The 21,363-nt window shown below is 46.1% G+C and overlaps 1 protein-coding gene across 4 annotated transcripts in view; it reads right to left on the bottom strand.

The window, feature by feature from the left end:
* Positions 1 to 584: 584 nt before the first annotated feature.
* ADGRB1 (adhesion G protein-coupled receptor B1) overlaps positions 585 to 21,363 on the bottom strand; it is a 139,754-nt gene continuing 118,975 nt past the window's right edge. For all 4 annotated transcript variants that reach the window (XM_053946809.1, XM_053946816.1, XM_053946825.1 and 1 more), the window contains 4 exons: positions 17,932 to 18,608; positions 17,251 to 17,286; positions 16,535 to 16,639; positions 585 to 2,026 (listed from right to left, as the gene is read on the bottom strand). In XM_053946809.1, the coding sequence (XP_053802784.1) occupies positions 1,829 to 2,026; positions 16,535 to 16,639; positions 17,251 to 17,286; positions 17,932 to 18,608 (1,016 nt within the window). In that variant the 3' untranslated portion in view covers positions 585 to 1,828. The remainder of the gene's footprint in view (positions 2,027 to 16,534; positions 16,640 to 17,250; positions 17,287 to 17,931; positions 18,609 to 21,363) is intronic.

Genomic DNA, 21,363 nt, shown 5'->3' with positions numbered 1-21,363 from the left:
TTGTCTCCATCCACCTCCAAAACTGGGAGAACTGGTCCCAGCATCAGACAGACAGTGCTGGGAATGACAAAAATAATAATAAAAAAATAAAGTCTGTGTCTAATGCCTCTGGTACATTTTTTAATGATAAAAATATTGCACAACACTTTTTGGGGTGAAATGTAGACACCTCATTTTTTTTTGTAAATAACCTTGAGAAATGTTAAATGAAAAAAAATTAAATAGCTATTTTTTTTTTTTCATAGTGAAATGAAAATACTGCATTTTATGAGGAGGATTGTCCTGCTGTCTTGATCAGCTCCACCTCTTCCTTCCTGTAGGACCATGAACCTGCTGCTGGCTCTGGGCAGCGGGGTGGGCAGAGAAGAGCCAGCGAGGGGAAAATAACCAAAACCCAAACCGAATAAAGCAAAACAGAACATTGCAAGCCAGCGGTGAAGAGGCTGTATATTCCCACCATCCCAAAATTTCCACGGAGCAACTTGCCTTCCACCTTCAGCAGGTGGCATCCTCACCCCATGCCTGAGCAGTCCTATGGCACAGAAAGGCATTCGAAATGACAAGAGCCAAAGAAAAGAAAGGTCTCGGGTTTCAAGTTCTCTTTTTATTGAAGAAAAGAAAAGAAGAAGGAAAAAAATAGATTATTTTGTTTGTTTTTTTTTTGTCTGTTTGTTTCCAAGTGGACGTTATTCATGTTGTCAGTTTGTCTCAATGTCCTAAGGCAATGTCTCTGTTTACCAATATCTCCAGGTACAGCGGCAGATCTGTCTTTCCCTTTTTCTCTCTCTGCCTTCCAGGGAGGGGCAGCTTGGAATAGATTTGAGTCCGAAAGCAAGGACAAATAACAGAACCAAAAAAAAAAAAAAAAAAAAACCAAAACAAAAAAACAAAACCAAAAAACAAACACACACAAAAAAAAAAAGGATGAGGCCAAGAGGACCTTTGCAAGGCCCGTGCTGAGTTTATCTATTTAACAGTCAATGACATGACCTACATTCTTCTTGTTGGTCTTGTTGTCTACCACCTTCCACCCTCTCCCTGGAGATGGGGCGAGCAGGATTTGGAGATTTGGAGCTGGTCCTTTCCTCCGCCGGGGAGGGATGAGAGGAGGAAGCCCCACCTCTCCTTTCCCCCCGAGCCGCGGGTGACGCCACCACGTCCCCCTCCGCGGGGACCCGCTGTGACCGTGCGCCAATGCCAGGTCGTGGCGTGGCACCCCGGAGTGGCAATGTCCTTGTGGCCACTTCTTGGCGCGTCCCATCTCCTTCCTTCTTGGATGAGCTGGCGAGGGAGAGGCGGGGGAGCGAGGGATGTCCCTCCAGGCTGGGTCTGCCCCAGCCAGGCCACATCCCAGCGAGGCTCCTGCAGGTGTCCCCTCTCGGTGTCCCCAGACAATCCTGATCTTCTGGGCCCTCTGTGGTGGCTGCTGGGCATCCTTCCACACCTCCCCATGGCAGAGCAGGAGGGCTCCTGGTGTGCGGCAGCGACCCGAGAGCATCTTGGCAGGGCTTGTCCCCTGCAGCCCCGCCCCACCCTCCTCCTCCTCCTCCTCTTCCTCGCTCTCTTCCAGGCTCACTCCTCCAGTCCTGCCTGGGAAAGCTCGTGTTGTCCTGAACCTACAGCTACTATACTCTATAAAGTAATATTCCCCCTCTCTGCTGAGAACAATACAAAAGTTACTCCATCTTACCAAAGGTTTCAAAAGAAACCAAACACTTCTCTCACTCGGTTCCGATTTAATTTAATCATTTCTTTAAAACGTGGTTTTGTTTTGTTTGTTTCGTTTGTTTTCCGGAAAAAAAAAAAGTCCTTTTTCTTCCCTTTCTGCTCAGACCTCTGTCTGAAGGTCAATAATGTCTTGTCCCACCAAAGGGATGGTGGCCCCTGTTTTCTCCCACTCTACAGTTTTTAGTTCTAGGGGAGACTGTGCCACAGGTTCGATGTCCTTTTTAACCCATGATGGCGGGGACTGGACTTTCCTGATGCCTTCCCAGGGTCTCTTGTTTGGTGTCTGCTGTTTTTCTTGCTGCAGGAGGAGGAAAGTGTGAGAAAGGAGAGAGAAAAAGAAAGAAAAGTTAGTGCAAAATGCAAGAAATACCATGATTTTGCCTCCTCTTGTGTCCACAAATTGTTTTTTCCATGCAGCTTCCCATCCAAAATAAAGTGGGATATCAATGAAGATGACACTTAGCGTACAAACTGTCTATTTTCAAGAAGAAAATGTTGCTTTTCTTTCCAATGCCACCTCCATCACTTCATGACTGGATATTTCAGCCTTCAGCTGAGGATTTTGCTACTGAAAAACTGAGTGTGGTTTTGAGAGCATCAGATCTTTTTCAACTTCCACAGATGTAGTGACAAGGCAAGGGGTGACGGCTTTAAGATGAAAGAGGGTAGATTTAGATGGAATATTGGGAAGAAATTCTTCCCTGTGAGGGTGCTGAGGCCCTGGAATGGAATTCCTAGAGAAGCTGAGGCTGCCCCATCCTTGGAAGTGTCCAAGACCAGGTTGGATAGTGCTTGGAGCAACCTGGGATGGTGGAAGGTGTCTCTGCCCATGGCAGGGAGTGGAACTATAGGATCTTTAAGGTCTCTTCCAACCCAACCCATGCATGAAACCCAGATTACAATGAGGTCCTCCTGAACACCCACTGAATTTGATGCACAGCTGTTTGTAGACTCTTTAATTGCAGCAAAACCTGCTCCCTGCTCCACCAGGGAACCAAATCCGTGCTGCTTGAGGAGCTGGAACTCAGCTCGGAGGCTGAAAACATTTCCACCAACTCCACACCAAGCCCTGGAGGCTTTGTTGACCCAGTCTCCCCGCAGCACCCCACCATGGATATTGATTCAGAAAATCTTTCCATGTTTTTGCTGACATGCACCGAGACAAGGCTCTGGGGAGGGCTGAGGGGCTGGAAAATGAGTGTATTCCTCAGTGGGTAGAGAAAGGAAAGGTTTTAAATTAGTTACTCCACTCAGATTCTCCCCTCCAAACACCAGTGCTGCTTTTCACAGTTCATTATCTCCACAAAAACACTCCAGCACTGGGCAGGGAAAGGCTTCCCTGGACGTGACAGAGCCCTTTTGAGCCACCTGCCAAAGGAGAAGTGGGAAGGACGGGAGGAAAGCGGCTCATGGAGGATGACAACAAGGAGGGAAAACCCTGGAGAGAAGATGAGGAGCCAGATGTGCAGGGGACACGCCACCAGGACGTGGCACGGCTCGAGGCTGTCACCAAAATCTAATGACTGAGGGGAGATGAAGCCACAAAAGGCTGTGGGGTGACTCCAGGATGCTGCTGAGAGCGTTGTAGCTCCACAGGAAACTTCCATCCCCATCTGCTGCAGGCTCATCCAGCAGCCTCAGCTCCTCAGTTTGTCCTTCCCTAAGACGTTTTTGCCAGGCTCTTGTTTGTCCCAACTTCACACTGCAGTGCTGACAGGAAAGCTGCTGTGGAATTGTCCCTGCAGGGGCAGCTTTCATTGGATCACCCAAGCCAGGAATTCTGCTTGTCCAAACTTTAATGTAAAAACAAGGTGTGCTTGAAGTTGGTCCTGCACCCCACTGCTCCCAGGAGGAAGGCTCTGGGTGAGAGTTTTTGGTGGTTTGAAGGTGGGGAATGCACAAACCAGGTAAACATCTCAAAGTGAAGTGAAAGCATCCTGAAATTATTTTCATTCAAAGGGAGAAAAAAAAAAGTAAGTATTTTTAAAGAAAATTGGTTTTGGTTTATTTGTTTTTTTTTTTTTTTTAATCAGGTTGTAAAAATATTGCTCATATGTAAAACACTCAATTCTCAATTTCTTGAAATCTGCAGCTGGGGTTTTCATTAAACCCTACAATACAGATCTTTCCTTATGCTGCTGGTGTTATTCTTACTTTATTCCAACCTATAACATGACAGTGAATAATACTCACATGACAGAAGAAGTGATCAAATTCGTGATTTATTACATTATCTTTTCTGGAACTTATTTTAGAACCACTGCAATTAAAAAGTGGAACCTATTTAACTCTTGTGTGTGCCTTGATGAGACAAGCTGGAAGTTTCCTGAAGGGAAATTGCCACCTACAGTGTTTTTTGGAGACCATCAGTCTGCCTGAAAAGATACAGCAGGAAGGAACACAGAGAAAAAAGCACAAATGGGAGCAAAAATTTGAATGAATTTAAGTTTCCCAGAAGACAGATTTTTTTCAATGGAAAAAAATATTTTTCTCCCACCACTGCTGCAATGCCACAAGTTTTCAAAGCTGCTGATGTCCACATCTGTATTAGAGAGCAGCACAGGTGATTTTATGCATGAAGTTCATAAATAATTCGGTTTTTCCCCTCAAACAAGAGACCTTTTTTGATGGCATTATTTATGGCCACCTTCAGCATCAGGTTCTGTTTGCAGCCAATCCCTGTTTTAGCAGTCTCTCTCCATCTGCCACGCTCCTGACCTTCATCCTCTCCTTCATGCTGGGAGGATGCTCCCGGATCTGATCATGCACCCTGAACGTGATCAGCAACCCTCAGAGCCCTCCCTGTCATGGGCTAGTGAGCAAGAGGAGCTGCAAAGCCAGGGAGGGAACAGAAACCGAGGGAGGGAAAAAAAAAAACCAAAAAAACCTGACAAAATGAAAAAATTATGAGCTCACATCTACAGCAGTGGCCTCAGATCAGCCCTGTCACTGGGTGAACACCACCTAAGGGTGACAAAAATTATTCAAACCCCAGACATTAAATGTCGTAAGTTGCTGAGAAGAGAAGAATTAAGAAAGGAAGAGAAAACAAAACAGGAAATATTATTCTGGCAGTGAACAGCTCCATTCTGCACCTGCATCTTGAATATTCTGGGCACTCCATAGGCTTCCTGAGAGGAAGATAAAGGGAAAATGATAAATGTGGCCGGTTTCCAGACATGGATAAAGTTATAGAGAATGTCCTGTGGGAGGAAAGATTGCAAACTCCAACCTTCAGGCCTTAGAAGAGATTATGGTTGGATGCAAAAGAGGTCTGTGAAGCTCTGAGAGTTTGTGGATGACAGGAATGGACCACTGGTGGTGGGGATTGGGATAATCTCTTCCAACAAAGGAACTCCAGAGCACCAAGGAGTGAACCCCGGGAGCTGGGCCTGCCCACAGTGCCCAGCCAACCTCCAGGCCACCTTTCCACAGCTCTCTGTCCATCCTGAAAACTTCTAAACTCATGAAAAGTACACGGAAACACTCACAAAACCAACATCTATTCGGAGCTATCCAGTGAAGTGACAGCATTCTGCATCAAGGGGTCTCTGAGCACAAATTCCTGGAGTTTTGGGGATCTTTTTGAAGATGCACCACCACAGGCTGGCCCTTTTATTTCTCCAGGCTCCTTTTCACTCTGCCATGGAGAGGAGGCAGAAACTGCCCTTGGGTCTGACCCCACATGGTGATTTCCATCCTCCTTATCAGTGTGATATCGACCTGTGACTGTGGTGAGCATAGTGACTCCAAAGGTTTTTATTCACAGTTAGAAGATGAAAAAGAGCTCTGGAAAAATGACAAAATGAAGAAGGGAGACTTGCTTTTAGTTCTCCATTTCTCAGGAAAGGATCAGGCTTCTCTGGTGAGGCTGTGAGGGAAGTGCTGGCTCAGGGGTGGCTGCAGGAGGACTCGGTGCCCACTGGAATCTCTGAGCAGGTTAATCAGCCTGGCAGAGCTCTGGGAAGGATGCTGGGAGACAAAAGAAAATCTCCTCTTGGCACAAACCACCCTGGGAATTGGTAGCAGGATGCTGGGAACAGCTCCCCTTTTCTTTCCCTCCATATGGGAAAAAGTTTTTATGGGGTATTGACCACTTGAGCAGCACAGAGAAACAGGCACTGGGCTCATGCTCCAACCCTGGCATTTCCCTCCAGCTTCACTGTGGGGTCTTTGCAATCCTTGCAGACAGGAGGGAAAACTGAGCTATGCATAGAAAAGAAAGAAATCCTGGAGAGAGGGATGTGTAATCTGGCAGGAAAAGGCACTGGGGCTGGCCTGGTGCCTCCGAGACAGCCAGGGCTGGCCCCAGACAGGGGCTGAAAGCACCAGGAGCTGCTCTGCCAGGGACAGAGCCATCACTCTGGCCTGACACAGTCCAGGAGCTTCTGGGAAGGAGGAAAATGTTTATCAGTCCCTGTCTGGTGCCAGGATTGTGGAGAAAAAAAAAAGGGGTGGGAAAGGAGGGAGCACCCACACTCAGAGCTGGGGTAAAACCAACTCCAGACTCGAGGTGTTCATCATCCTGGTGGCACTCGGAGTCTCCTTCATTCAGCCCCGACTTTCGTTTTAGCTGCAGATTTTTAAGGTTGAGGGAGAGGATTTGGGATAAAAGGTGTTTAGGGTGCAGTGCCAACAAAACCCCCCAGCTCTCTGACAAAGACAGAGGTGAAGAGCATTAAGATAATCCACACATCCTTCTGCTGGAGCTGGTCCTGGCAGACTGCAGAGTCACCTGTGCTGGACTCGTGGTGGGTATGGAAAGGTGATGGTGGTGGGTCCTTACCCTGGGTCTTCAGGGAATCATCACAAAATCACAGAATGGGTTGCTTTGGAAGGGACCTTAAAAACCATCTCATTCCAGCCCCTGCCCTGGGCAGGGACACCTTCCACTCTCCCAGGTTCCAGTCCCAAACTGGCCTTGGACACTTCCAGGGATGAGGCAGCCACAGCTTCTCTGGGCAACCTGTGCCAAGGCCTCAGCATACTCATGGGAAAGAATTAATTCCCAATATCCCATCTAACCCTGACCTCTGTCAATTTAAAGCCCTTCCCTCTTGTCCTGGCACTCCATCCCTGTTCCCAAGTCCCTCTCCACCTCTCTTGCAGCCCCTTCAGGCACTGGAAGGGGCTCTAAGGTTTCTCTGGAGCCTTCTCTTCCCCAGGCTGGAGAATCCCAATTTTCTCAGCTTTTCCTCACAGCAGAGCTGCTCCACCCCTCTGATCATCTTGGTGCTCCACATCCTTCATGTGCTGAGACCCCAGAACTGGACAAAAGATTCCAGGTGGAGTCTGACCAGAGCAGATTTGAGGGACAGAACCCCCTCCCTCACCCTCCACACTTTCCTGTGCTGCCTCCAGAAGTCCAGGCTGACTTCATGCCGAGCTCTTTTCCTTAGGAACAGCATCCCTGCAGTGCATAAACACAGCCCAAGAGTCTGCTCTGAGGCACAGCTTGGATTTCCCACTTCAGCCAAAGCCCATGAACCGCTCGGGCTGCTCGAGCTGCACCTCCCTGTGTTTGTTTTGTGGGGGTTTTGATTGTTTTTCGTTGGTTTTCATTTTTTAACAGCCAGTTTTTATGGTTACCCTGAATAACTGAGGAGCAACTCAGGGCCTTCCGCTGAGCACTCAGTGATAACTCCCCTGGAACTCCCTCCCATGCTGTTTTCCTTGCCTCTGGTGTCAACTTGAAGGATATTTCATGACCCAAATGGTCTCTCCCCACGACATTGATGACTGCAGGACCAGAATGAAGTTATTCAGGGCATAGAGCAGGGGATTTGAAGGATAAATGTGGCTCACGCTCATCTAATCCATCTTCAGATCAATGTCGATGAAATGTGATTAGAAAATGGGAAAGCTGTCTTGTTTCTTTAGAGAATGATAAATTTTCCTTTCCTTCTCAGAAAGAAGTAGCTGCAGTTCTTTCATTTTATGCTACTGGACTACAAAGATTATGCTTTTTCCTTTTTTTTTTTTTCCCTTTTCATTTAGGAGAAAAGCAAAATAAAAGGAAGTGGCGGGCTTTGTTCAGAATTTCATTAAATTAAATTGGGGAAAAAAAATTGTGGTTTTAACTTGGAGATCAGTTAAGAAACTTGAAATACCCAGCATTTGCTGGGCTATAAAAATTTGTCTTCTGCTTCTGAATTCCCTGAAGCTCATCCATCCTGAAGGGGTGGCTGTGAGACAAATTCTAGTGAGGCCAAACAGCTGAAAGTGAACAGGCTCTGGATCAAGGAAGTCTTTTATTGACTCCAGAAAAGCCTAAAAGCTGCACAGAACACCTGTGGTCCCACCAGCATGAGGAACAGGCTGTTTTCCAGAGCATCCTTGCTGTTAATCCAGCTGGGCCAATCCCAACCTTTTTTGGGACAATGCTTATGGTCTGTGAAGAGCCCACCTGGAGGACTAAATTCCCTAAAATGCTGAAAACTCTCAAAGCTGCCTCACGGGGGCAACTGAGGATCCAGGAGGGGACCAAGAGCACTCAAAGCATGATTTTTCATAGAGTCTTCTATTTAGACTCTATAAAGAATTATTCATACTTCAGAGTATAAAACACCAGGAGTTTCCATGTGCTGGTGGCACTGCCCGGTGCTGGAGCAGAGGATACAGGGAACAGGTTTCTCTGGGACAAATTTTGTCCCCTAAGTGTTGGGACAAAAGGTGCTGGATGATCTGCAGGAGGAGGTGAACTTCTGATTGATGATGTATTTTGACACCTGGGAGCTGGCAGATGGTTTATGGCTGACTGAATTAAGATTTGACGTCATTTTCATAACAGAATTTATTGCGGTAATTATCGGACTTTATGCAGAGCTCCTCCCTATGAAAGCTTCACTAATTGGTCTGTTAAAATTTGCCTTTAAGCAGTGCAGAGAGGATTAAAGTTGTGACACAAAGACACTCTTCCCAAAAGTGGAGCTTCCCTTGCAGAGGGACACCCAGCCAGCAGATTCCCAATGTTCCAATTCCTGCAGCAGGGCACACCAGGGAGACACAGCTCTGCCTGGGGATGAGCTGCAATATCCATCAATATCCATAAAATCATAGAATTATAGAATCAGGGAATGGCCTGGGTTGGAAGGAACATTAAGATCATCTCATCCCACCCCCCAGCCATGGGCAGGGACACCTTTCACCATCCCAGGTTGCTCCAAGCTCTATCCAAGCTGGCCTTGGACTATTCCAGGGATGGGGCAGCCACAGCTTCCCTGGGCAACCTGTGCCAGGGCCTCAGCACCCTCACAGGGAAGAATTTCTTCCTAATATTCAATCTAAACCTGCCCTCTGTCATCTTAAAACCCTTTGCCCTTTTGCTGTGACTCCATGGTCCTTTTTTCTCAAAACTCCATTAGGTTGCCAAAGCCAGTGCTGGTGGAATGGGTAAATCTCCAGACGTCCAGAGAGGAAAGCTAAGAAAAATCTCATCGTGAGAAAAGAAAGTGAGGAATCAAGACAGAAACACTGTCCAGAAGGAAATAGGGAAAAGTTAGGCAGAAAAAAAAACTTTATAGCTTTTTAAAATAGGATTTGGAGCAGGCACTTTTTAGGATCAGTGGAAATTTGGGATGGGATTTGAGAGTTGCATTTTTTCCCAGAGAAGCTGTGGCTGCTCCATCCCTGGAAGTGTCCAAGGCCAGGTTAGATGGGACTTGGAACAACCTGGGATAGTGGAAGGTGTCCCTGCCCATGGCAGTGGAGTGGGATGAGATGATCTTTAACATTCTTTCCAATCCAAACCATTCTGTGATTCTATGAATTATAAACTGAGTCCAGATCCTGCATGTGAGCTGCAGGACAGGAGCCACAGCAAAAGCCATTCCAGCTGCAGGGAGCTGAATGTGGCAGGGAGCTCATGAACAAGAAGGAGAAAATCCACGGAATTTGCAGAGCTCTGTCCAGCACTGACCTCGGCACAAGCAAAGAGCTGCTGTTTAAAATGAATGCCAAGCCAGATGCTGGCAGGAAAAGAGGGATATGGATGCGATTCCAGCTTCTCTAATGGAGCTGCATCAAAGGACTCCTGCTGAGGGGGAAGGCAGGAGGGGCACTTCCACTGCTATCAAAGCGTAGGAGAAGTAAAACCTTGGCTTTTTTAAAAGCCTACAAAACCACAGACACCTCTCAATGTCCAGCCCAAACCCTGGAATTTCTTTGGCAATTAACTCCCAGGGAGCAGCAGCGTTGGAGATGTTAAACCCTGAGAACAGAGATCTGCAGAGGAAAAATATTTCCTGTGTAGTACAAAGCAGCTTGAAAATAACCACTACTCTGCTTTAATGTGAAGAGCTCTCAGCTACAAGAATTCAGAGCTGGGTAACTGTGTATTTAGGAGGAAAAAGGGGAAGAAATTGCATGGTGGAGCCTGCAGTGTGCCAGTCAAAGGTCAGGCTTTGAAAGGGAGAAACAAACTTGCAGCAAGGCTTTCCAACAATGGGATTTTTTTCTTTTTTTGGTAGCAATTGGGGAGGTAAAGAAGGAGTCAAAGTGATGGGAGTGATTAGGAAGGAAGAACTCTGCTGTCTGAGTCAGTCCCAAGCTAACACTCCAATATACATCAAAAATCTCCCTTATAGAAAGAGAGATTTATAATCCACGTGGAAGCCACTCACTGCTTATTGCAGCCTTAAAAATGAGGCTTTGGTGCATCCCAGACACCAAGAGAGCTTTAAATTTTCATCAGGATGCCTGGTGGGGGTGGCTGGGTATTTTGATGCAAATCCTGCTGTGGTTGTCTCCAGGTCTTTGGTTCCTTTGATGCTTCCTGGTTGCAAATAAGCTGTCAGGGGGATAAATATTCCACACACAGAGAGCTCATTCAGTTTTCCTCTCAGGGGCTACATCAGCTTCCAGTTTGGTCTGGGATAAAATGGAAGGGCAACAGTGTGAAACCTCCACAGGTTTGGGAAGAGGGTGAGCACAGCAAACCAGCTGCTCCTGAGGTGCTATTTTTAGATTCTTCCATCTCTTCAGGTGTTCAGAGAACATCTGTCCCAAATTCCAGCAAAACATGAGCAAAGAATTCCTGCCTACAACCCCAAAACTTCCTTCTGAGTTAGGAAAAAAGTCAACTCCACCTCACCTGAAGTTGAAAGCTGCAAGGGAGAAAAAATTTGCCACAGAATATCCAGAGTGGGAAGGGACCTGCCAGGATCATGGTAAGGTCATACAGAGATCCATCAGTGCATTAAAAACCTGACTTTTCAACTTGGATGTCATCAGATCTTGCTGGATGTCATCCTGCTCCAATCTTAATTCCCTAGTATGGAAAAATTAATTCTGGGAAATAGTGATTTAGTGAATAGACATCCCTGATCAGTCCATACAGCCACAAATCACAGAATCCCTGAATGGTTTGGGTTGGAAGGGATCTCAAAGACTACCTCATTCCACCCCCTGCCACGGGCAGGGACACCTTCCGCTATCCCAGGTTGTTCCAAACCCTGCCCAACCTGGCCTTGGACACTTCCAGGGATGAGACATCCCTGGTTGCTCCTCTGGACAACCTGTGTCAGGGCCTCACAGGGATGAAATTTTTCCCAATATCCCATCTAAATGTCCCTCCTTCAGCTCAAAGCCGTTTTGAGTGTGACCACGTTTTTCTGCTGTATGGATGAGGTGGCCAAGGCTTGAACACCACCTGGATGTGTAGTCCTGTGTGCTCTGAACGTGGATCCTGCTGGAAAATGTGATTTTAATCAGGAATAGTTGAGGGTGCTTCCAGTGGGAGTGTTTTAGAGTTGAGGTACAGACAACAGAAACTATGTGTCACATGGAAGAAATTTTATGCAATACACTGGAAAAGAAAATATGGAAAAATCCATGTTTATTCCCCAAGGAGGGCATTTCTTAATTACTGTACTCTGAGACTCAACTTAGTTCATCATTAGGAATATGCTTTGGTTTCCAGCAAAATAACTGCAGTGAAACAATAACTGTGGCCAGTGCCACATTCCTGGGAATGCCTGGAGTATGAGCAAGATTCAGACCTGACTGGCATTCCAGGAACTATCCTGCTTCCCATAATTCTGACAGATTCTCATTAGGAAGCTGATGGCAGTGGGGACACCCCAATCCCAGCGGGATGTGGATTAGGACTCCTCAACTGCAGCTTGATGGAAAAGCAGAATTCATCCCCAAACCCGTCTCCATTTAAAATTCCCTACAACTCAGTCTCTCTTCCCAATGAATTGGACAAGAGGAAATGCCCTCAAGTTGTGCCAGGGGAGGTTTAGGCTGGATATTAGCAAAAATTTCTTCACTGAGAGGGTGGTCAAGATAGATGGGATACTGAATATCGGAACAGGTGCCCAGGGAAGTGGTGGAGTCACATACTGGGAGGAATTTTTAGTTGTTGCACTTTGGGACACAGTTTAGTGGTTGGACTTGATGATTTTAGAGGTCTTTTTCAACCTTTATGATTCTGTGAGTCCCTGATTACGTTTCCACCTCTGCCAGTTACTTCTCTGGGACAGAGAGCAAAGGTACACTTTATTGAGTGTACATGCCACTAACATTTATCCCAAGTTTCCATCTATCAGGATACCTAAAAAGGAGGAATGCATGTGCTTGTATAAACCTTTGTGTCATGGCTGAAAACCCCTCAAAAAAGGGGTTCTAAAAATATTTTACTCTTGAAGCTGGAGAAATTCTCAACAATAAATAAAATGTGATGATTGAATTTTCCACCATTTTTCCTAAAGAGATTGAAAATCTGTTCCTTCATCCCATCCTTCTCTTGGTGTTTCCTTAAAATCTGATAATTTAGGAGTTCATGTGAAAGGAGCTTGTGGTTAGTGTGATATGGTAAGTGCACTGGAGTACTGTGTGGATGGCAATTTACAATAAAATCCCTAAAAAATTGATCCCTAAAAATGGCCAGCACCATTCCTAGGAATCCACAGGATGCCTGTCCTGTACAGATATTTATTTCCAGTTTCATCAGCATTTTTCTGACCTTGGCGTTGAGGGAGGAACAGCAAGATCAGGACAAGCATTGTATCCTGGAAAGGACTGAGGACAATGGGACATGCTGCCAGGAGAGTTTGGGAAAATGCCAAGCTTGGAAAGAGACTTGGGAGCTTGACTTTGTGGTTGTTTATTTAAAAGGGAAATCAGAGAGAACAGCAATGCAGGCAGATGGAGCAGACCCAGGAAATATCCCTTCTGCTCTGGGATGAGGAAGGGTTCAGGGGTACTCCAGGATCCTGATGACCTTGCTCATGCCAAGGCACGGAGCTTTCTGCTGGTTAAGGAATGTTTGGATTCATGTCTGTCTTAGGTTGAAATATTTAGCTGAGGGTGTGTATTCTATTGCAATCTGTTAGTGGTGGGGCAGTTATCTTCTGTTCATTGGGCAGTTTATCTCTTCCACAAACCAATCCTCCCTCCAGGAGATCTCTTCTGTTCGTGGGCCATTGAGTGTCCCTGCATGGCTGATAAAATTCCATCATCCCACTGGGAGATGCTCCACCCAGGGGGAGGAGCCAAGCATTCCTACCTGGATATAATCTGACTTTTGTAACACCACTGCAGCCTTTTCCCACTGGATTCCCAGAGGAGCAGCTTTCTTCTCCACTGGGTTCCCAGAAGAAGACCAGGCTCATCTCCAGCACCCCTGGACCTTCAGAGGAAAACTCCACCCTTCTACAGGATCCCTGCTCCAGCAGAAGCACAGCTGGCACTGCAGGAGGGCTGAGCCACCATGGAATGGGACTGCTGCCACCACCCTGACCCACAGGGTGTCAGGTCGTGTTCTGACTTTGTCAAGGTTTTTTTTTTGTTTGTTTTTTGTTTTTGTTTTTTTTTTTTTTTTTTTTTTTTTTTTTGTTTTTTTTTTTTGTACTATTGCATTTGTATTTTTAATTTTCCTAATAAAGAACTGTAATTCCTACTCCCATATCTTTGCCTGAGAGCCCCTTCATTTCAAAATTATAATAATTTGGAGGGATGGGGTTTGCAATTTCCATTTCAAGGAAGCCTCCTGCCTTCCTTAGCAGACACCTGTCTTTCAAACCAAGACAATGTCATGGAAGGGGTTGGGATAGGTCCACGATGCTCTGCAGTGCCAATGAAAGCCAGACTTACACTAAGGTTTGTTTTATCACTGCCACCAGAAGAAGAACTCCAACATTTTATAACCTAAACATGCATGAAAGAGAAAACAGTCTTTTGTTGTTCCTTTAATCCCTGTTATCTGGTCTTTGCCTTCTCAGGGTGAGCTGAAGATGAGGCCTGAGTTCCAATGGGGTCCTCAGCAGCAAAAGGTAGAAAAAGGGCTGGGGAAAAACCGGTTTATTTTACTTTGTATTGCTTTGGATGCTTTTTAAACCAATACCCTCTCCTGACTTGCCAATCCTGCTCTTCACGAGCTCCCCCTCTCCTGTTACATCCAAGAGAAAATTCCCAACTTGAAACAGATACAGTCAATATGCAAAAGCCACCTTCAGAACCTCCTTCAGCAGCTCAAAGCTCTTTGATGCTGACAGCGGCAACTTTAATTCTACATAGATGCATCTCTGAAATGCTAAAACCTTCCCAATCTATAAACCCCTCCTGCAAATAGACCAGAGATTAGCTTTTACACTGGATTTAAGCATTTTTTGGGTTTACAGCTGCGTCATACTAAAATAACAGAAAAAAAAAAAAAAAACAAAACCCTGGAGAGGTGACACTGAGTGAGAAGCATTTGGATTCTAGGCCAGGCAGGATTCTTTGATCTGAACCTGTAGATCCACTGCCTCTCACTCTGTGACACTGGGCAGCCCATAATGACACCTTGCCACATGCAATGAAGGCAGGATTTGCTGGGGTAACATCTCTGGAGCTCAGCACAGCAATGCGGGGTCAGAAGACAGACCAAAGGCTCTGTAGTGCTCTGCTTCCCTCCAAAAAAACCCAAACCTCTTGTTCCATCACCCTCTGAGCTCTGCTCTTGCCTCCAAGGGAGTCCCATCAAAATAAGCCCCACCAGTGCCACATCTGCCCCACTGCAGGGGGGTGCTACATCCTGGATCTGTCTCAGGTCATGGAATCATTGAGGTTGGAAAAGACCTCCAAGATCACTGATCCAACTGTCAATCCAGCACTGCCAAGGCCACCACTAGACCGTGTCCCCAGGTGCCACATCTACACGGTTTCTGAACACTTCCAGGGATGGCGATTCCACCACTTCTCTGGGGCAGCCTCCTCCAATGCTTGGCCACCCTTTCACTGCAGAAATTTTTCCAAATATCCAACCTGAACTTCCCCTGGTGCAACTGGAGCTGGTTCATCCTGTTCTATCACTTTTTTGCCTGGGAGAGAAGACTCCCACCTGGCTCCAACCTCCTGTCAGGGAGTTCTAGAGAGTAGAAGGTCCCCCCTGGACCTCCTTTTCTCCAGGCTGAGTCCCCTCAGCTCCCTCAAGTGCTCCTCATCAGACCTGTGCTCCAGACCCTTCTCCATCTTTGTTGCCCTTCTCTCCCCAGCCCCTCAATGTCTTTCTTGTCCTGAGGGCCTTTGATTACAAATCACCAAGGATTGTTATAATTAGCCCACCTTGCCTCTCTCCTGAGTGCAGGAAATTTAATTTCTTACTGTCAGCCTGGCTCTGCTGCTTGTTTTTCTCTTCAGCTGGAGCTGTAAGGATTCCTTGCAGCCTTTCAGTCCTTGCCCAGCTGGCTGAGACACGTGGAAGGTGCCATCTGCCTGCTCTTCCTTATTTTATTATTTACAACAAAAATTATTACAAAGGCTCCTGATAATTTTTTCCAGTCCCAGACCTCTGCCCCTAAGAAAGGCTGAAAGGCCCTTCCCTAAGTCTGTCTCCTTTAAAGGTATCCCCTTTTCCCTTGAACTTTGCTCCTGTCAAGGCAAAACATGGATATCACAGGATCACAGAATGGTTTGGGTTAGAAAAGGCTATAAAAATCATCTCATTCCAATCCCCTGCCATGGGCAGGGACACCTCCCACCATCCTAGGTTGCTCCAAGTCCCATCCAACCTGGCCTTGGACACTTCCAGGGATGGAGCAGCCACAACTTCTCTGGGCAACCTGTGACAGAGCTTCAGCACCCCCAGAGGGAAGAATTTCTTCCTAATATCCCATCTAACTCTACTCACTTTCAGGTTAAAGCCCTTGCCCCTTGCTGGTTGTCACAGTCTTGTCACTACCTGACCTTGCTGAAGTCTCTCTCCAGCTCCTGTGGGGACTGAAAGGCCACAATAAGCTCATCTAGGAGTCTTCTCTTCTACAGGCTGAACAATCCAAATTGTCTCAGCCTTTCCCCATAGAAATGCTCCAGCCCTTGGAGAACCTTCCTGGCCTTGTCTGGACCTGCTCATTTCCACATGCTCATATCACAGGTGATCACCTGTCACACATAACCTACATTTAATAGTTTCCAGTCCCCAAAATGTGCTCCCAACATCCCACCTTAAATCCCACTGCTGTGGCCCTCCTAAATATCCCATGACTGCCACCTTGGCCTCTGCCTCAGCCCCACAAGGGAAGGGAGATGCTTCCCCTCTTTCTGCCCTCTCCACTTTCCACCTAGATTTCCTCATGGTCAACCCAATTTCCAGTTCCTACCCAGGAGTGGATGAATAGGGCACAAAGGGACGACCTGGAAGGGGATGCCAAGGACACACACAGGGAAGACAACACCACAGACAGACACAGGGACAGACATCCTCCTCCTGGGCTGCTGTGTGGTGCATGTGTGTTTTCTGCAAGATGCATGGTAGAAAACCAATTTCCTGCTGGTTCCCATGGTCCTGCTGGTACCAGAGGGCTTCTGGAAGTGTCTGACTAACCTTGCTGTCCGTTGTTGGAGACTCCTTCTCCTTCTCTGCGTGCTGGAGTTTTCTGTTCAGGTCCTGGAACATGTCTTGGTGACGTTTCCTCGTGTGCATGATTTTCTGGAGCAAACACAAAGGGCCACAGGTCAGCAAACCCCATCAGGAACACGTCCTCCCACCAGAGTTGCGTCATTTAACCCCAGCTCTATCTCTCTGCAGGTGCCTGAAATACCTTCAGCATTTACTGAGGGCCCACTGCAGCACTGCCTTTATTTTCAATGTGAGATGGTAGGAGAAAGTGGAAAATACTAATTTTTGACCTAAAAAAAACCCCTTAACATGCAACCATGAAATTTTTATGCTGCAGAATTTGAGCTTGACTGTCAGTGTCCTAAGGAAGGTATTCTTTAACTGATACCTGTCCCCATGCCCAGCCTTTCCTCAGTTTGTCATCTCTGTAAATGTGTTCAGAGCCCACCCAAATATGTAGAATTGGGGTGATTTCATTAGAAAATATTCTACAATCTCATTTTCTTTTTAATTCGACCTGTCTGCATTTCATTTCTACCTTCTGCTGCTCAGAAGGAGAGGCAGAGCAATTTCTAGAAGGATTTCCCTTTCCACATATGAGCAGGCTGAACATGGATTTCCTGTGCTCTGGCAAGAGTGAGATAATTGGAGAGGGTGGCTCAAAAACTTTGGGACCAACATTTAGAAAGGGATGTACTCACCTCAAAATCTAACTCTGCATACCGGGATTTCCGCCTCTGGGTATTCAGGAGAGAAAAAGATGGGTAAAGGTTAGTAAGAGAATAAAACAGGAAAAGTCCTTCTCCTTTCCCTTTTTCTACACCTTTAGCGTGTTTTTCTGGCTCTTCATGATGGGAAGTGCCAAATATTTTGAGTTATTGAATCATTTATGTTGGAAGGGATCTTAAAATCAACCAGTTCCAACCTCCTGCCATGGGCACGGACACTTTCCACTATCCCAGGTTGCTCCAAACCCCATCCAGCCTGGATCACTGGGGTGTTCTCATCTGTATCATGCCTGAAACCATCAAAATGGGAAATAGGGTAGAGGATATAAAGGGGAAAATATAAGGCAGGCCATGTGCCTGGCATTAAAATGAATAGTCTTTGATAAATTAACTTTTTTTTTTTTTTTTTTTTACTTTGTAGCACCTGTAGGGCTAAAAATAGTTGATACAGCATTGGAATGTGCCCTGGAAGTTGTGACATCACTTTCCAAAATATGACCACATGCCAGTGGTCCCTCAGGGTAATATGACACTGGCATTGCATCCTGGGCTACATTTTCCCTAAAGTTCTTCTTTTCAACCCCCTGGAGTGGCCGGGATTGAGGGCAGAACACCACCCTGGGCTGAGAACGACACCGCCATTTCCACGCTCACCTCCAAGGAGCTCATGGAGAGGGTGGAGACGGTCTCGCTCTTGGACACCACACCCGAGTTCCCTGAGTCACCCGCGTCACACAGGCTGTTGGGAATCTGTGACTCGTTGGAGATGTTCTGTGGAGCCAGCTGCTGCTGCTGCTGGATCATGGAGGAACCCTGCACCTCACTGCACGCCACGGTCACCGGCTCCCGCGGGGGACTCTTGACCACGAAGCCGGGGTCGGTGGCCATGCTGAGGTGGATGAGCCGCGTCTGAGGCATCTGGTCGATGTTGATGCTGTATTTGCTCTCATCTTTGGGTTTGGCCCTCAAGGTGGACGTGTTGGTGGGCAGGATCACGTAGCTGGTGTCCAGGGTCTGCTCTTGCGCCCGCGAGAGCTCCGAGTCCAACTTCTTGAAGATGTCCCCGTCGCAGATGTAGATGGATTTCGGCGGCTGGTTCTTGTCCTTCTTCAGGGTGAGGGAGTGGTTGCTGAACTCGTTCAGGTTGATGGCCCCCAGGTAGTGTGGGGAGCCCTGAAGGTGCATCTTGGAGACGTTGGCTGGAAGACTGTTGAAGTTGGATGAGCCTTTCTGGTGGTTGAGTTTCAGTTTCTCCTCGTCGGGCAGCGACGGGCGCTTCAGGGTCCCCGTGATGGTCGAGGTTCTGCACGTGGTGATGTCTTTGTTCAGCACTGGGGAGACAGAGAAGTGTCCTCAGCACCTCACCTGGCGTCTTGTTGACACATCAAGACACCTCCCACAGTCACTTCCCACCAGCACCTCTCCCAAAGAGGCACAAGAGTGTTTAACATGATTTATATTTTTAAAATCCAGGATACCAAAGGCAAAATTAAAGCTAGGGAAGAAAAAAACTTTGTTATTTTGGGAGAATTCTCTGTGATGTGAGTTTTCCAACACAATCGTGGCCAGAACTCCCATCTAGGCCGACATATTGATAGCAATACCCTGAAAACCAAAGAGATTTTTAGATATTTGGTACATCTAGTATGTGCATGTATATATGAAATCTATACATTATTAGCCTGTGGAGTAGAATTCTTGAAAATAAAAGGTTGCTTTCGTGTAAAAAATATATTTTGATTCAGGAAATAGCTGAAATACAAAATTATCAATTATTCATACAACTATAAAAACATCAAATGGCCTGGGCTAGAAGAGAACTTTGAGTTCTCTTCTCTTAGAAGAGAACTTTAAGTTCAACGAGTTCCAGCCCCCTCCAAATTTTAATTTTTGTATTAATTTACTAAAATACTTCAGGTTGCTCTTTTCCCTTAACAGTCCCAGTGTTAATAAATTGTTATTTTGAAACACACCGTATTTTGTTATGAATTTCAAACTGCTCTCCAAAAAATCTTACATTCCAGTAATCATGGTTAGCCTTTGTGAGAGCTCATTATTTAGGAATTTTCAATTTCCCTTCAGGAAAGCAAGTGGTGACAGGAATATTCCTTAAAAAGAGAGGAAAACTTAAAACTGAATAGGAAGTGATCATATCATAAAGGACATTTGGACACATTCCCACGCAACAATGCCCACAAAATAAATATTTTGCCCCTTTTCCAGGCATAATAATCTATTGCTCAGTTGATTTCAGGCTGCAACAAAGATCTTGGGAAAATAATGATGTCAACCTTGATGTCTCCATCAGGTGGAAAATCAGAAAATCATGGAAATCAGACTGTGGGGCAAAGTGTTGTGGGCTACTTACCTAGAATTTCAGCACAGCAAAAGAGAAATTTATGTTCCCCTTTCACCCATCTCAAGGAGGAAATAAAAATAGGTAAATGGATCTTTTTTAGGACCAGGGAGAAGGATTTTTGGGGTGAGCTGGCATTATTCAGCTGCTCCATGTGGGACAGAGGTGGAACGGGCATCCCATGGCACTGAGGACACACTGATTTTCCTACCAGCTCTGAGTGGGAGTGAGGGAAGATCAAAGATCCCTCCCCAAGACTACAGAGCAGGCAAGGCAGGATGAGCAAGGCACAAAGGAGAATAAAAAGCGCTTGTAAAGAGCTTTTAAAGCTGAAAACTCTGGCAGCCATGAGCATCTTGGCATCTCTGGGATAAATCAGAGCAAGTCGAACCCTTCCCTTGGGAGTCCCAGCAAGGTTTATTGATCCAGGCTCTTCTCCATGCTCACATCAGCTGCCGAAAATAGGTTTGGAGAGGTTTCCACTTGGCAATGTCCAAGCAAGGAGCGGACTGAGCCTTCAACACCGAGCCCTGGAGCAAATCCTACCAGGGGATCAATGTGAGGGGGTTCTGAGTGGTCTCAGCCACATCTCCAATCCATCACAAGAGGGCAGATGGTGCCTTCAGGAGAAATGATGGCCAGAAACCATTGGACAGGCTCCTGGATTTTATTATTCAATAAGCAGAGTGCATGGGATGATGCACCACTCCAAAAGGTCTCTGAAATGAGGTTTATTATTAACTACTTATCTTGGCACAATCTAATAGCACTTTATGAGAGGAGGAGAATCTCCAGGCAGACAAATACAAATTCTAGAGCTGGATGCTGGCAAAGGAGAGGAAGCTTAGGCTGTTGGCAAGCTGCTGATCCAGGGGCTCCTGCCATGAAATCATGTGAAACAAACAGCTTCTTCCCTTCCTCTGGAAAACTCAATTTGGGATGAAGAGGTGTGGTGGCAGATCCAGAAAGGCTCCTCTAGAGGAGGAATCTGGGGTCTGCAGTGGTTTACACCTGACTCTGTGCCTGGTGAATGTTCCCTGAGCATCACCTTGATTCAGACATGGCCCCACACATGTTTTTCACACGTGATTTTTTGGGACTGAGATATTTGGTGTCAAAAGAGAAGGAGGGAGGCAAATGAGAAGAGTCTGACAGCTAGAAATTAGATTAGAAAGTGTGAGACAGAAAAACAGAAAGAAAAAACAAATGGAGAGACCCTGAAAAGAGATAAATGGACAGAAAGAGACCATGAAATAAGATATCACAGGGGTAAGTGAGATAAATATACTGTGACTGTGATAAGCACAGGGAGAGGGAGTGAGGCAGAGAGATGGACAGGAAAAGATAAATAAGATATAGATAGATATTAGACAGATAAATGATAGTGACAGTGACAGACAATACACAGAAACACAGTGACAGGGACAAATGTTGACAGACAGAAATACATAAATAACAGGTACAGCAAGACAGACAGCTGAGGACAGAGATAAATAAGTGATTGCGAGACAGAACGAAAGAGATGAATTATAGATAAATACATTAGAAGCAGATAAATAAATGATAGATGAGATAAAGAAAAGGATAAATGAAAAGGACAGGTAGATGTTTATATACAGAGAGAGAGGAGGGGAGAAAGAAAAAAGGCAGGGCAGGGAAAGGAGAGAAAGAGAGAAGGAAAGAAGACAAGAAGAAAGGAAAGAAGGAAAGCAAGAAATAAAGAGTAATAA

Source organism: Vidua chalybeata, chromosome 1 (assembly GCF_026979565.1).
Source record: "Vidua chalybeata isolate OUT-0048 chromosome 1, bVidCha1 merged haplotype, whole genome shotgun sequence".
NCBI classification, from domain to species: Eukaryota; Metazoa; Chordata; class Aves; order Passeriformes; family Viduidae; genus Vidua; species Vidua chalybeata.
This window is presented reverse-complemented; position numbering and strand designations above follow the sequence as displayed.